The 16,302-nt window shown below is 34.5% G+C and overlaps 1 protein-coding gene across 2 annotated transcripts in view; it reads left to right on the top strand.

Annotated features, from left to right (window-relative positions):
- Nucleotides 1–1,242: 1,242 nt before the first annotated feature.
- The window catches only part of LOC134700031 (uncharacterized), a 280,619-nt gene continuing 265,559 nt past the window's right edge, over nucleotides 1,243–16,302 (top strand). The window contains exons 1-2 of one of the 2 annotated variants that reach the window (XM_063561422.1): nucleotides 1,243–1,344; nucleotides 14,099–14,839. In XM_063561422.1, the coding sequence (XP_063417492.1) occupies nucleotides 14,133–14,839 (707 nt within the window). In that variant the 5' untranslated portion in view covers nucleotides 1,243–1,344; nucleotides 14,099–14,132. The remainder of the gene's footprint in view (nucleotides 1,345–14,098; nucleotides 14,840–16,302) is intronic. The other variant, XM_063561423.1, reaches the window with a different exon arrangement.

The following is a 16,302-nucleotide window of genomic DNA, read 5'->3' as shown; positions in this document are numbered from 1 at the left end:
GTTAAAGATTTGATTTTTTAGTTATGTTAAAATATTATTTTCTGCTTTCATTTCTATGTATTACTGTGCATAACGAATACCTTAAAATCAAGTTCTCCACATCATCTGTTACATTGTGGAATTCTTTGGACTGACGTATTAGACATAAAACTATATTTTCTCGTTTGAACAAAAAAAGTCTCCGAGATGTTGTTTCTCAGAAGACCGTTTTGTACAAAATACGCAAGAATGCGTTATAGATGAATCGCTCTGAATGCTGACGTTTTCAAAAGAAATTTGATACAAAATATTAATTATGATCATGGTATCATCAATGAAAATGTCGACCACTATTTACTTTATGTATACATTTTTCAACACATAGAAATCTGTTGTTAAAAAGAAAGTATTATTATTTTTAACATCGATTTTACAATCGATTTATTATTATTTAGGGATGATAGTTCTGAAAAACATTATATTAAGTGTCTATCCACCCTTTTAAAAGTATATGAAATAACGAACGTTTTTCTCTGCGGTGACAACACATGCGATTTATAAGGGGTATAAACGGATGATCTTGAAGTATATAAGTACTATCATATTTTTAACCAAAAACGATGCAATGAATGTTAATTGAAGAATGCGAATTATTTTTGATAGTAACCATCGATGGGTAGTTTATATACTTACAAATAACCTGGATGCAGAATTATAAGTACGCACAAGTTATTGATATCAAAGTTTTATCTTCACAAAATTAAACAAGTCGGTATTTTTGTAATATTGTATAAAAATTTCACTCGATAAAACATCGTTGATTCGTTTTAACAGTCATCTTTTAGATTTGTGTCTTTTGGTATTGTACACATTATTTAGTACGTTCATTTATTAGTGTGTAATTTTCTTATTGTTTAGAAAAGACGTTACAAAATCGTAAAACTTATGATTTATCAATTTGTCATTTTAAATAAATAGATATGTGTTAACCAATCAAAATATATGAGAAACTTATTGATTTCGTTTTAAAAATAATAATCGGGATTTAATTTGAGAGAAAGCTTTTTAAATACTAAGGTTCTTGATTTAATTTTCATTACGTACATTGATAACGATCGTGTCTGTTTTTTAATATGGAATGCTGATTAACATGTAGACGTAGTTATTTTGTAGAAATGTTTTTTTTACCGGCAACAGCATCGTGTCACTCAGTGCAAACAAAAAAACAAGTGCATAGGGGGTTTGTCTTCATACTGTCATTATGTCATTCAAATATATCATGTTACGGAGGTAAAACGGGTCGTTATTGAGGCAACACAAAATCTAGTAAAGGAAGTCTTAGCATGTTGGATTTAAACCGTTGCAGTAAGTTGATTGTATTATGATTTCCTGAATGGTGAACTGTAGAAATTATAAGTTCATCATTTTCAAAATTTAATTTTTCATATGCTGTATTGTTTATAAGTTTTAGTAACCGGCTTACTATGCGGTAATGACTTTGCTCAAAGTTGAAGTCCGTACGGTGATCTATAGTTGTTAATATCTGTGTCGTCATTTTGGTCTCTTGTGGGCAGTTGTCCCATTGGCAATCATACCATATCTTCTTTTTTTATAATATATTAATTGATATTTTTTATATGTATATACTTGATACAAATATATATGCCCAAAAAAAAAACCAAAACAAATAAATAAACTATGAGACGAAATATCAGTAAAAACCATTCGCATAATTCTTTTTAAATACTGATCAAGACGTTTATTCAAATCTCGAAATTGTTTGACATACAGATTCTTTAGCGTTTTTGTGTTACAAATATTTTGTTTTTCTGTTATTCTTTCAATCAATTGATTCTTTATTGAACAGATTGCTGTTACCAATTAAACTTGGTGTACAGCATTTCAACAAGTTGCCCAGTTTAATTACAACTGAATACTCAGAGAGAATATTCAGTAAAATTTACTAATAAAATACATTTGTTTAAATAATACCTGAACACATCAAACTAGTATTATAGTTGTTACAAATAGTCTTTCCTACTTCACAAAAAAATATTTTCGAATATATAATTTATAAAAAAATATATTCACAATATTTTATTACGGAAATTGATCATTTATCTTTTCTGATCCTCGTGTTAAGATAATATATTTTTCTTGAAGTATATCGGGAAATTGGATTATTAATTTCGATTTGGTTTTAAAAGTTTAGTTTGGAATAATGATGTGAAAAGGTAAATTGGATTGTAAATATGTGATAAGATACTTTTCATAGTTGCACTTTCAATCTTAATAAAATTTGTTATTACACACACACACACACACACACACTTATACATCTGAAGTACCCACATTAGCATTCATAGTAACAACATTGTGCAAACATACAGTGTTTCTTGACACATTTTAAAAACACTTGTCTTTCCATAACTTGCACACATATTCATACCATAGGCATAAATGTAACACCCCGCAAACAATCACATTTAATCTAAATAACATCTGTTTTTTTACTACATGTAGCTTAAGTCAACTATAAAATGACGTCATTCATTATTCTTCAAAATATTCAACGCCTTTGTTAATAAACCACTTATATCTGTATTGGTCATACTATATACTACTACTGTATTTTATTCAGCATATTCAAAATTTCTAAATGTGTCTACTGCTTTTTTTATTAGAAATATAATGTGTTTTATAGATTGAAAAGATCATTAAGCTAAATACATGATTTAGTGCATAATATGCATCGTCATGAATTTCGTGTCCTATAACCAATTAATGAGGACGTATTACATGTTCGTCTATAAATATTTATTTCATTCGAAAAGAGATCTTCTGGTAAGCGCGAAAAACTGGAATTTGATGTAACATTGCTATTTCATATTGTTGTTAATTGTGTTGATGGCATTTTTTTTAATTTTTTTTTATATTTTATACATATCAAATTGGAGGAGTGCACTTCGGTAGTGCCATAATTCAAATAATACATTTGCACTTTAGAAAATAGAATATTTTTTAAAGTATTATATGATTTTGTTTTGTCATTTGATTATTTGTTTTGCATTTTGTGAAGATTATTTTAAACTCTCCTTAATCATGCAATTCATATAAACATGTCATTCCCGTCAGCAATATTTATTACTTTTTGACCAATTGTCATGTTTGCCTATACATCTTATTCAAGGTAGTTATAGCATCCGACTATGCTCGTGGTTTTCTGAGTGAACCGAGTGATAAAACATGCAATACGATCAATTAACTGCTATTTCGTATTAATTATATAATTTTTTACATGACGACCCATCTTTTAAATTCTATACAAGCTTTGAGCATTAAAGAAGCACAATTTCCTTGTATTTAGTTTATAATATTGTTAATTGTTTTTAGAGCAACAATGAAACCGTCCAGGTTTTTTTAACAAATGAAAATTAGAATAAATAAAAAATATTCTTGAAATTAAAACAAAACAACATTATCTAGTTTGTATCTGGAATTAAGGGAAGGATAATATTATATTTTCCTAAAAAATCCTCCTTCCATGACCTTGATCAATATAATGCAAATTTTCTGTTCGGAAAATGGTCTATCAGAACTTCTCAGTATTAATTTTCAAAATTATTGTATCCTTTATAAAACGTTCTTTATTACATAGTGCATGGGACTCATATTTGATATTTTTTTTCGTGATTAACCCCGAAGTTTTAAAATGCCCGTTTACTGAACGTATTATGGTATACAGTTGTATGTCCGGCCGTCCGTCGTCAGCATGTCGAAAAAATTACTCAAAAGCGTTGTAACCAATTCACATTCGGTGAATGGTTAATATATATTGGAGGAGCTCACTGTTGTTTTATATAAATTTATTAGATTTCACGGTTATGATATTTTATTCATTAAAAAGGGGGATTTTCCAGTTTTCGAACCTCAACTCAAAAATGTTTTAAGCAGTTTTCATAAAACTTATGTATTGTTTATATTTATTGCGGTAAACTCATTTTTGATTTTTATAAATTTTAGTTTTCATGTTTTGCAATTTTTATTCATTGAAAAAGAAGATTTTCTAGTTTTTGAACCAAACCTCAAAAATACTTTACAGCATTTTCATGATACTTTGCTGAATTTTTTCTATTCGTTGAGGTAAGGTCCCTTTGAAGTTTTTTTTTATAAATTTTAGATTTTTATTTTCCGAGTAATGCTGTTTTATTTATTAAAAAAGGGGGATTTTCCGGTTTTCGAACAATTACTCAAAATGCTTTTAGTGGAGATTTGAACAACTGAATATGTAAATTCAATGAAAGGAAAACGTTCAAAACATGTACAAATAAAAACGTAGTACCATGTCTACTTTTAAGTGTATTTTGTTTTTTCATTGTTTATTTTTTTCTTACGAATTGGTGTCATTATGAATGTTTCATGAAATCATTATTGTATTGTTAATATTATTTACTTTTATAACATCGAGTGTCTTGTAATTATTAAATGTTGTAACATGTTTTGTTTTCTTCAGTGTATTGTAGACAAGATGGAATGTCTAACAGTACTTTTCGTCGTTGTGTCAACAGCAAAATAGTTCTTTACGAATCGTCTAATAACAACAACACATTTGATAGTCTGCATACATTGTTACAAATCTTTGATACACAATATATTACATTTAAAGTTTATTAACTCCACATTGACAATTTATTAACAGAGTTAAGTTAAAATCAAGGGTTTTTGTCTTGGCTGGAATTCCGGTTGGTCCGAGTTTCTTGGTCCCTTCTCCTGTCTGCTTCTTTTTCTGTATCAGTTTTTGCTATCGTTCATATAGCACAAAAATCTTTTTCGCCATGTCTGTACGATGTCCAAAAAGCGAAATATGGCAGTGGTCCCTCTTTGTAAGATGCGAAGTCTTTGTATAGAGATTTGTTGACGGTTTTAAGCATTGCCCTCCGCTGGTCTTTTTTAACTACACGTAACTGGAGAAAGGGTTGGCGGTCTTCCAAAACGCTGGTTTCGAGAATGGATTCTTCTCCTTTTAGGATTTTACATAGACAATGGGAACGTCCGCAGGAAGCACGTGTGTCCTAAATCGATACATGTCATCGAAATGCGAGGGCTTGCCTACCACTAAATATCTGTAGAGAGTCGACGTGGAATCTTCATAAGCATCCGGAAGTACTTTAATTTTCTCTGGATTGAGTTGTCGACGCAAGGTGACGGCTTGGGAGATGTCTTTGATTTTTTTCATCAACCCTATATAGGTCGTTTAATCAAAGAATCCATTTTCAGGCAAAAACATAACAAACAAATAACTTATGTGGAAATAACGGCCACAGTATACCTAGAATGACGAGGTCTGACATGATTACAGAATACCGACATGATTGTTTTAACTGACAAATCTGTGCACCATTTGTAGCAATTGATGCTGAAGTTCCTCCAGGTTAAATCCTAAAGACAACGAGGGTAATGATCCCCAAATACGTCGGGTCTTATTCGCATCACCCCCTGGTTTCAGGAGAGTAAAGAGTAACAGTTTCTATATCATAAATAAAGGCAACAGTAGTATACCGCTGTTCAAACATTATATTCACACTGAATACATCGGACATACTATGTATCATAACACAGTCAAGCTCGAACTGGTACCAATTCAAGACCGGCCACTGAGGGTATACATGAGAAGGTCTCAACAGAACTTCCTGTTGTACCACAGGAAAGTAAAAACCTAATATGACCCGACGTACAATTACGGGAAACGATCATAACACCTTAATCTTGCCAGATCCCGACATCCTTTTTGACTGTGACGAATGATTTTATTTCAAAACAATGAACAATTAGAATCGAGTAATCAAAATGAATGTTGCATGATATTCATCCAAATAAAGTCAAAAGTTACATGCATCTAGGCAAAGAACTAATACCAGGTATTGGTACTTCCATTTCCACACTAATGGCGTCTGAATATTTGGATAAAGGTGGTAGCCATTCATGAAAATTAGCATTGACATAATAATTATAGTTCTCGAACGTATGATTAAGCTAGCAAATCCATCGGCTTGATTGTTTCCTCTTTTTTGTTCAAATAGTTATAGATCCCACCTGTTCTGGTCATTCTGAAAAGATGAATAACACAGCAGCAGACAAAAGCATTGTTATAAGATGGCCGATTGCAAGGGGAGGTGGGTGGATTTTTGAAACTTTAAAATATATACAAGACTGGCTAGTGCAATGTTATGCTGACGAGTCACGATACGTTGATTGGCGGGAAACAAGAACCGGATCCGAATGAGGCAGTAATCATTTCTCTCTAATTAAATGAGATAAACCGTATTCATCAAAGAATCCAGTTTCAGGTAAAAATATAACAAACAAATAACTAATGTGGAAATAACGGCCACAGTTCACTTAGAATGACGAGGTCTGACATGATTACAGAATACCAACATGATTGTTTTAACTGACAAATCTGTGCACCATTGGTAGCAATGGATGCACAAGGTCTTCAAGGTTAAATCCTAAAGAGAACGAGGGTTATGATCCCAAAATACGTCGGGTCTTAATCGCATCACCCCCTGGTTTCAGGAGAGTAAAGATTGACAGTTTCTATATCATAAAACACTATATTCACACTGAATACATATGACATACTTTGTATCATAAAACAGTCAAGCTCGAACTGGTACCAATTCAGAACCGGCCACTCAGGGTATACTCGATATGGTCTCAACAGTACTTCCTGCGTTACCGCAGGAAAGTCAAAACCTAATATAATCCGACGTTCAATTAGGGGAAACGACCATAACCCCTTAATCTTGCCACTTGAGTGTGTCTATTCACACTCATCAGAATCCCCCCTTTTCCACAACCTAAAGGTCCATTTAAGTAAACTAGCTAAGGAGGCATTATTCTTTGTTGATATGTTTGATTCTTAGACAAACATATTTTTCCTTTTGTAATAGCTTTGTTATAAAGGTACTGTTAGCCTTCCATGATTTGTTTTTGAAGATATCACTTCTTTCGTTGTATTATCCAGGTTATATATATGTATTTAAAGCATCATAAAACGCATTAGTTTAGCAGTAATACATCCTCTGATAAACCGATCATGAATTATCAATGGGTTTACTAAAAGAGTTATCTCGTTTTAACGGCTTAGTTGAACAAAACTTATTCTAAAGCACATATGTTTGGTACTTGTTAAAATATTTCTAAAGGATATAATGCGATATTAAATCTGGAAGTTTCTTCATAAAAATTAACAGTTTAATCAATAAAATTGAACATCTGTGTTTATATCAAAATCACATACATAATGTTAATGATGGGCAAACATGCAAAAATTAAAACAAGCAAGCTAACAAGAAAATAAACGCAAATTGAAAAGTATAAATATATACATGTAACTGAGAAACTCACTCGTGTAAAAAATAATTGGTTTGATTCAATGAGACAACTCTTCACAGTAGACCAAACGGCAAATAAATCAATAACAATAAGTCATCGTACTGCCTTCAAAAAGTGCCCATACCGCATTAATAACAAGTCATTTTACTGCCTTCAACAGTGAGCAGAGCGCATGCCACATTAATTATAATTAGTCACTTTTCCTTCATCAATGAGCAAGGCCGATACTGCATTAATAACAGTAAGTTATTGTACTGCTGTCAACAATAAGCTGAGCCAAAGTCGCATTACTAACATGTAGTCACTTTTCGTCCTACAACAATGAGCAGGGCCCACACTGCATTAAACAATAAGTCATTGTACTGCTTTCAACATGAGCAGAGCCCATGATACCGCTTAAATGAGTAATTAAAAACCAAAAAGGAAAATGTTAAACAAGTCAAACGAGACAACAGTAGGCATTATTTATGTACATTTATGTTTTTTTATATAATAATGCCGATTTAAGTGTATCAAAAGTTTAGGAAATATTTAAGACTGTTGAAAGGATTTTCACTTGTAAATATTTTAATCTTAGCCATCGACTCTGATGGATTTATTCTAAAGTTATTGTGTCATCCACCACAAAATTTGTCTTCTAACTCTCATTTAGTGTATTTCATTTACACGTCAGCTGAGCCATCTAACACATAGTGTATAATTGTATATAAATAGTGGTAGAATCTATAAAGTTATTAAATGAAATAAAGATTGAGGAATTAGCACGTATTGCCCTCATGTGTATCTGTGTATAATAGCGCTAGGTGCGTCTTCCAAACGACTGCATGGTTATATAAGATATGTACATTAAAGCAGAGACATGTAAAAAAAAGGCCGATGTGAAATTCAAATTAAATATATGACATCAAATTATAATAATAAATAATACTTTCAGTAATCTTATCTTATCACCATCAGATTATCTTATTTCTAATGAGATAAATATCAATTAGAATAATTATACACAACAAAACATCAACTTTCTTTTTTTATAAATTCAACATACCAAGGTAAAAGCTTGACGAAATGTGCAAACCGCTGGAACCAGGTAATGAATTATTTGGATCAATGGTTCTCCTTCTTTTTAATCGTGTTTTCCCAAATGAATCTTGTGCTGTGTAGATTAATAAATGGGGGTTTCTGGTGTAAAGATTTTTTTCTGCCATTAAATTGATCACCGGTCAATGAGCCACCGACACATTTGAAGCTGTTCTGTCATTCGAGCATTGTATAACTTTTATGGCGAAGATACATTAATTAAATTGTTCTATAATCTTAACACACCTAAACATGTCGAAAGAAGCTGAATGACTTTCTAGTGTTGATGGCATCGAATCGTGTGGTGACAGTTCGGTTTACCTTTTGATACCGTCATTTGCTGACCCTTGCAAATGAACATCCTTTCTTGGAGGATTATCTTGTCTCTACGATAGTTTCATTTGAAAGTATTAGAATATGATATGCGGATGTAAATGATTTTTTACGATTACATTTTTTGAAACTTTTACATATCTACAAGATTAGCTAGTGCAATGTAATGCTGACGAATCATGTGACGTTGGTTGGCGGGAAATAAGAACCGGATTCGAATGAGGCAGTAAACAGTTCTCTTTAATTAAATTAAATAAGATAAACCGTATTATAGGGCAATGGTCCTCGATCTGGCTTCTTGAACATACAGATGTGGGACAAAAAGTCGTCGGGCGAAATCTTTCACGTACAAATTGAATACAGTAAGCTCCAAAGGTGTCGCCTGTTTTGGTTGAAAGATATTCGGTGTATACATTATAGGTCGAACTCACAACTTCTTGAGAGCGGTGGTGGTAGGTGCCCAGTAAGTGTCCAAGCGATCGACAAAATCGGGAGGTCCTTTCGCTGGAAAAATGAAACACTGTCCAGTGGGTACCTGGTCTGGAACACGGATCAGTGTTGACGACAAACGTCTGGGGTCTTTTCGGTCGTAATAATTCGTCCGCGCTGATTGCTTTGATCTATTCTTGTTCCAGTGCCTTTTCGATTTCCTTATTGTTCATTGCAGCAGGACTCGTCTAGATTGATCCATGTGCATGACCTTTGGGACAATTCTGTACATAAACACGGTCACGCTCTCGAGTAAAGCCGTACCAAATTGTATTTCCTATCGATAGTCTACTCTTCTTTTGGCGTTGCAATCGAGTCAGTTTCCGACTTTGAAGACAAATAGGACGTTTCCATCGCGAACTCCAAGTAGGTTACATCGACGTCCTTTCTGAATGTGGCTAGCGTCTTGATAACATCCACAAAGTTTCTTCCTGGAAAGTTTGGTTGTAGAGGTTGGGTCAGTTACTACTTTCCGTCGACATACAGGCTAAAAAGATCACAATAGAATCCTTGAAAATTAAAGGATGGCTTCTAGTAACTTCCACTGAAAGCTTCGCTGCTGACGAGGACGACAATCAACTAACTGGGGACGTCTCCTTAAAACAGGTTGTTGTCGACGATTCTGTATTATACCTTGGACACGGAAGCAATCCTGATGTCGCTGATAACGAACGGGTACATGGCCGTTGTATTTTCTAGTAACTTATTGTGAGTCGTCAGCTTTGTGTTTCTGTGGAGACAATTTGAAGGCGACAACCAGCAACTATACTCTGAAATTAGCGTTGACGTCGCTCGACATCAGGCTGGGCTACATATTTGATATCAAGGCGATTCTATTTAACAAAAAAACGGTTCTATCTAAATAAGTCAATGTGCAGTTGTCCTCCATCTGTAGTAGGCGACCTTCGTTCGTGTATCTAAATCTGATATACAAGCCAGTGTTTGATCCGTTCAATACTTCGGCGTCGTCGTGTTGTCCGGGTGTGTCTTTAGAGAAACATTGCGAATTGAGGAGGACTATATCCTCCTTTCCAGTCTCTAACAGGGTGTCGATGTAAGCTTTGAACGGGTAGTTAGATCCTATTTTGGATACGGGTGTCTGCTGTAAATGACATTCTACATTTAAAAAGATGGCTTGCAGGGGTAAGTTGACTTATCCTTCGTTGTCCTTTTTGACGATCATTGTTCCGTCTCCATTCAAATTTGACTTTAAGCGAACTTCTCTTCAGATCCATGTAGGTGGCCGACTGCGGCGGTAACAAAAACTGCAAGGTCCGTCTCAATAAAATTAACGGTACTAATTTTCTTGCACCAGATGCGCATTTCGACAATACATGTCTCTTCAGTGATGCTCGTGGCCAAAATATTTGAAATCCAAAGCTTATATAAAAGATGAAGAGCTATAATCCAAAAGGTCCAAAAAGTATAGCCAAATCCGTGAAAGAAATCAGAGCTTTGCACGAGGGAGATACATTCCTTAATTTATGAAAATTTCTATCATTTTGTAACAGCAAATTTTAATAACACAAAAAATCCGTATTTTCATGCCAGTACCGAAGTACTGGCTACTGGACTGGTGATACCCTCGGGGACTAATAGTCCACCAGCAGAGGCATCGACCCAGTGGTAGTAAATAAAATTAACGGTACTAATTTTCTTGCACCAGATGCGCATTTCGACAATACATGTCTCTTCAGTGATGCTCGTGGCCAAAATTGTGATTTGATTGGTCGGTCGAAATTCGATTCAATCTCTTCTCTGGATGCACGTTTTGTTGGGAGGACAACAAAAAAGGGACAGTTCGTCTCCGTGATTGTCTTCAATGATTCATGGTTCGTCTAGTTGGTTTAAACTATGTCTGCATTTGCGACCTTTTATAACTTTTGGTGGGACCAGTTTGAATTTGGACATTTCGAGAGTCTGCCCTAATGGAGTGACCAATTGGACTTTTGGTGTTTATGTTATCCAGCGGGCATCGCCATGATGTAGCTTTACTTGCGCTCTGGTTGAATCCGTTCCTTCCGTCACGTCTGAGAAATGTTGTTCCCACTTTTAGTGATCGGGTACTTACGGTATCCAACATTGTGTCTTGTGATCGTGGACTTCTATTTTCCCGTCGTCGTCTTCTAAACAAACGGTCGAGTTAATCTGACAAGGCTCTAGTCGATCGTCTCTTATTTAAATCTGCAGACGATTCAGGTCTATTGTGTGCGTAGGATTCTTCGACGATATCGATGCAAACGAACAGTGGATTTCTCGGATACTCCAGTTGAGACCGTATAAATATATCTGCCAGAGCGCATTTCTAGCAAGTACCTCTTGAGAAGATCTACGACAAAGTCTTCAGCGTGATTTTCGACGTGGTCAGGAATCGAATCGCCGTATACGGAAACAGATAAAAATTGCCATCCATCACGACTTGGCTTCCTCTTATGATTCTCCTTGACTTACGGATAGAATGATGGCTTGATTCAGATAACGTCTGTTAGCAGACGAGGGACGATGTCCAGACTTTGAACGACAAAAGACAAAAAAAATCCTTTTGCGTAGAAGTATTTACCAAATATGGATTCTTGAAAATTCTAAAGAACTGCTAGATAATTTTTAATCTCGGTCTGTTTCTGTAATTAATTCTCACATAACTCTTGATTTCATACCCCTAAATACCAAAATTATCCATGTGAAATTATAATTGATTTGAATAGACATTGAACGAAAAAAAAATCTTTTTTGTGACGTCTACATTTTCTGACGCCCAACACTCGAAACAAGGAATGTGTTTCTTTAATTTGATATATGCTTTTTGTGTTTTTTGTAAATGATTATTTGTCTTGATATTGTATCACAGTGATGACTATTGTAACCATATCATGACTTTGTAAAAAAAAACGGTATTTGATGCGATAGTTATGAAATGAGAGGTTAAGCGATATAAAACCAGGTTCCAATAATTGTAAATGGCTGTACTAAGTCAGAAATATGACAGTTGTTCTCCATTCGTTTGATGTGATTTGTTCGTTGATTTTGCCTTTGAGTTCAGTTTTTTTGTGATTTTTTTTCAGTCAACAAAGAATTTAGTTTCCTATGCAGTGATATTCTAGGATCGATTATTTGATGCAACAATAACGGTCGTTCTCTGAGGAATATTAGATCTCCGATCAAGACCGGTAAAGCCTCGTTTAGTAAAAAATGTATGTAACAAACAACTTCTGTTCTCTCGTCATGTAGCGAATTAATAAATTACTTGTCGTTGAGTTTGCCACTCCCAATTTTCTTTAAAAAAGTTAATGCGTACGTATATGTTGGATTAATCCATGGTTTTACTCTATTCATTATTAGTCTTCTTATAGTCTATCAGATCTGCAAGAGGGATCAAACTATTGAATTTAGCGGGCCAGCCATTCCATTTGACGAGTGCATCGTAGCATCGTCACGATTTTTTTTTCTATCCGGTTCACGGTTTGGTCGGTGACTCTCACTCTGTTCAATAAAAAAAGAAGAAAGTCCTTCTTTTATCCACCGGACGTCCACAACAAAATATTCCATTGTACATCGTTCGTAGTTTTTACGATTCAAGGATTGTCTAAGGTGGGAGAGGCGAACCATGACTCTTCTCTTTAAGGCATATCCTCTTCTCGGAGCTTTGTATTGACCCGTGGGATACTGCATCTTCCATAATATGGCCTCGTCTTTTTTCGTAACCGCAGAGGGAGCTATCTTGATGGAACGATAAAGAGGAAGCTATTTTGAGAACGATGAAAAGCTGCGTTCCAGAAGGTCGATCCAGCGGTGTGTCTGATGACGGGACAGGGACAATATTTGCACCTTAACGTGTTGGTACATCATTCGGAGTAGAACTTTTCTGTTCGTTCTGTGTGTAGAAGTAAACACCTTTAACAATCGCTGAACGTCTCTATTCTGAAATTCGACACCCTTGTCAGTTCGTAGTTTGCTAGGTTTCCTACCTTTTCGAAATAGGGTCTGCTTGGGGTTCACCATTTCCTTGTATTGAGTTGAGCGTAACGGAAACTTGATGGCAAAGCGGGATAAGATATCGCTGGCTACGACGAAACAAGCGTATCCGTAATTTTTTTTGCTTCATGATTTCATGACGAAGGAAACGGCGTCCCACTGGTTATCGATATACGGAGTAATCGCTCTACGTTTTTGAAATTTTTTGTTGATCTGTTTGTGTAGACCGAAAGTCTCTTGCGTTTCTAGCCATTTTCTGATCATGTTTTTTCTCAAGACATATTTCCCTTCTTTGCGTATGGCTTTGTACAATTTAACTACACCACCGAACGAGCCCAGATATTGCGGGACGTCATATATCTTTTCGAAGCAGTCTTGATAAGTCATTGTCTGGTTTTCATTCTAGAAAAAACTGCGATCATGTCGGATTTCCTCTCTGTTTTTTTATGGTATTTGCCTGCGAGATATTCGGCTATTTGGTCGCGACTTTGTGTGGTTCAACTCATGGCTACATACATGTCGCACGGATCCTCTGCAAACTTATGTATACAGTTCTAATTCTAAAAGTACGGCATAAATATCGTCCATATCGTTCGTTCGTTTAATTACTGTATAGCGGTTTATTTTCGCAGTGTGCTAATATCGCTTATTTTTTGCGTATAAATTTCAAAAATAAGTTCAGCCAACTAAATGTGTTTAGCAAAGGTATAAATCAAAGTTTTTAATCCGCCATATTAACAACCGCTAACATATTACGTATACCTTGTTAAATGAAAATGAAAAAAAAGTATTTGCATAATTATATTACTAAAGAAATTGAGAGTACATAACAATGACATTTTTTTTTTAGGTCTAACAAGAAACGCAACGATTCATATTGCAACATGGAACGAAAACATCGGTGTTCATTTTGTCGTATATCTTTTGAGAATAAGTACAGTTTAAAAGGTCATCTTTATGTCCATGCAAAACAACCACGCGTTCCTTGTTGTATATGTCCGTTAACATTTACGCATTATACTCAATTAGGATATCATCTCAGATATATGCATTCAGATTATATCATCAACACGTTTGTTGAAAATGCTGAAAGTATTTATAGTAAAAATATAACAGGCATCACACCTGAGATAGAATCTGATTCCGAATGGGCAGACAGTTCCGAAGAAGAGACCATAACGAGCAGTGAGGAAGAAAATATTTCGGAGGAAACAGATTCTGAAAATGCAAAAGAACCCGTTGAAAACGTTTCGAATGAAATACAATACATCTTAGCAACAAATGTGAATGATGTTTCTTACAATAAAAATCCTGTAGGCGAATTCGATTCGAAAGGAGTCAATACTAAACATATGGATAATTTAGTTGGTCATAATGGAAATGTAACGAGTTGTGGTGTTTCGTTTCTTGTCGAAATAGAAAGGGCAAAAGCAGGAACACATGATTTTAATATCACAAGAAACATTTCTAATTCAGAAGATAGTTCTAAACGACACATATTACACCAGCATATGGAGTCGGGGTTCCTCAGTGCAGACAACAGAGTGTCTTTTCAACGTCCTCTTGATGCAAATACAGACTATGATTCAAGGTTTGTAGAAATTAAAACATTAAAATACACATTGATCGTTATTTTTACAACACCACTTCATTGTTGTTTTTAACTATTACGGGTATTTGTACTATATTTACACAAGGAAAAAAGTATTGCAACACCTTGATTTTTTAATTATTTTGGACGGAATATGAAAAAATATTTCTAAAATAATATTGAAACGTAGTTAATGATAACATTGGCTTTTTATGAAAAAAAAGGTTTTATTAAACCAAAATTTTTATAACAAAATGAAGTGTTTTTTGTACAAAAAAATGCATTTTACAAGTTTTACTGTAGTCGAACTTTACAATGTCAGACATTTCAAAATTAATCTTTGGATGATTGTTCACATCATGGTTGGTCGATATACGCCAAATAATTAGTACTTTGTGCGCAGCTTCCATTCAAACAGATAACCGCATCTTAATGTCTTCTGATTCCTGCCATAAGTCGACTCATTTGTTGCTAAGCTAGCAGCAACCATTCTTGACAAAGGGTATTGTTTATTTCATGACCTGTTTGAACTGGGATGTTCTTTCGTGCACTTTACGCCCAACAGTGTCCCATATATGCTCGATATTGTTCAAATTCGGGCTACGTTATGGCCAAGGAAGATAAACCGAATTCCATTGGAACAATGGATCTTCCTCCACGACGTTAATTTCCAACTTTGACGAGCTCTGCACAATATTGGATACGGGCATCTGTGTGTCTGTTCGTAGGCAAAGGTCCCCGAAATGGTATTATCGCACGATAACCAGTAGCGATGAGCCGATCTTGAACAGTTCTTGCTTAAAGGCTCCTGAATGTTCATTATTCTCTTTTTAGGATTGTATTGTTTGCAATGGGTTTCCTTCTGACCAACCTTCTTTATGCTTAATTTTCCCTAGCAGATGTTAGAGGGGGTCTTCTTGACCTCTGAAGGTCTTTAACATCGTTTCTTGCCTGATTTTTATTCTCAAAACGACTTATAGTGAAATGGAGAGACCAACAATACGTGCAATTATCACAGCGGCATCCCTGCTTCCCTCATGCTGGATATCTGCCATTATGCTGCAGTTATGAGTTGTGGATGACCAATTACAAGGTGTCAATAACATAAATTTATGAACTTTGTTTTTTTAAGTGTTGAAAACAATGAGGATTAAAACATCTGTTCTAGTGTTTACGAGTACAGTAGCTGCATGTGCAGATAAGAACTGATAGAGTCGATATTTATTGATTAAACTCAGGTGATGTTTAAATAATGTTTATCTAGTTCTATTTCAACAAATTATTTAACAAAAAAATAAAAAGTATTTTTTTAATTTGAATTTGAATTTGGTGTTGCAATACTTTTTTGCAGGTGTATATATCATATAAGCTGACATGATAAATCAGTATTTGTTTTATGTCAGGAGGGATCGCATTATACAAATATCTGCAATATTGGACGACATGAATACAAGTTTCTGTGT

Source organism: Mytilus trossulus, unplaced genomic scaffold (assembly GCF_036588685.1).
Source record: "Mytilus trossulus isolate FHL-02 unplaced genomic scaffold, PNRI_Mtr1.1.1.hap1 h1tg000110l__unscaffolded, whole genome shotgun sequence".
NCBI classification, from domain to species: domain Eukaryota; kingdom Metazoa; phylum Mollusca; class Bivalvia; order Mytilida; family Mytilidae; genus Mytilus; species Mytilus trossulus.
This window is presented reverse-complemented; position numbering and strand designations above follow the sequence as displayed.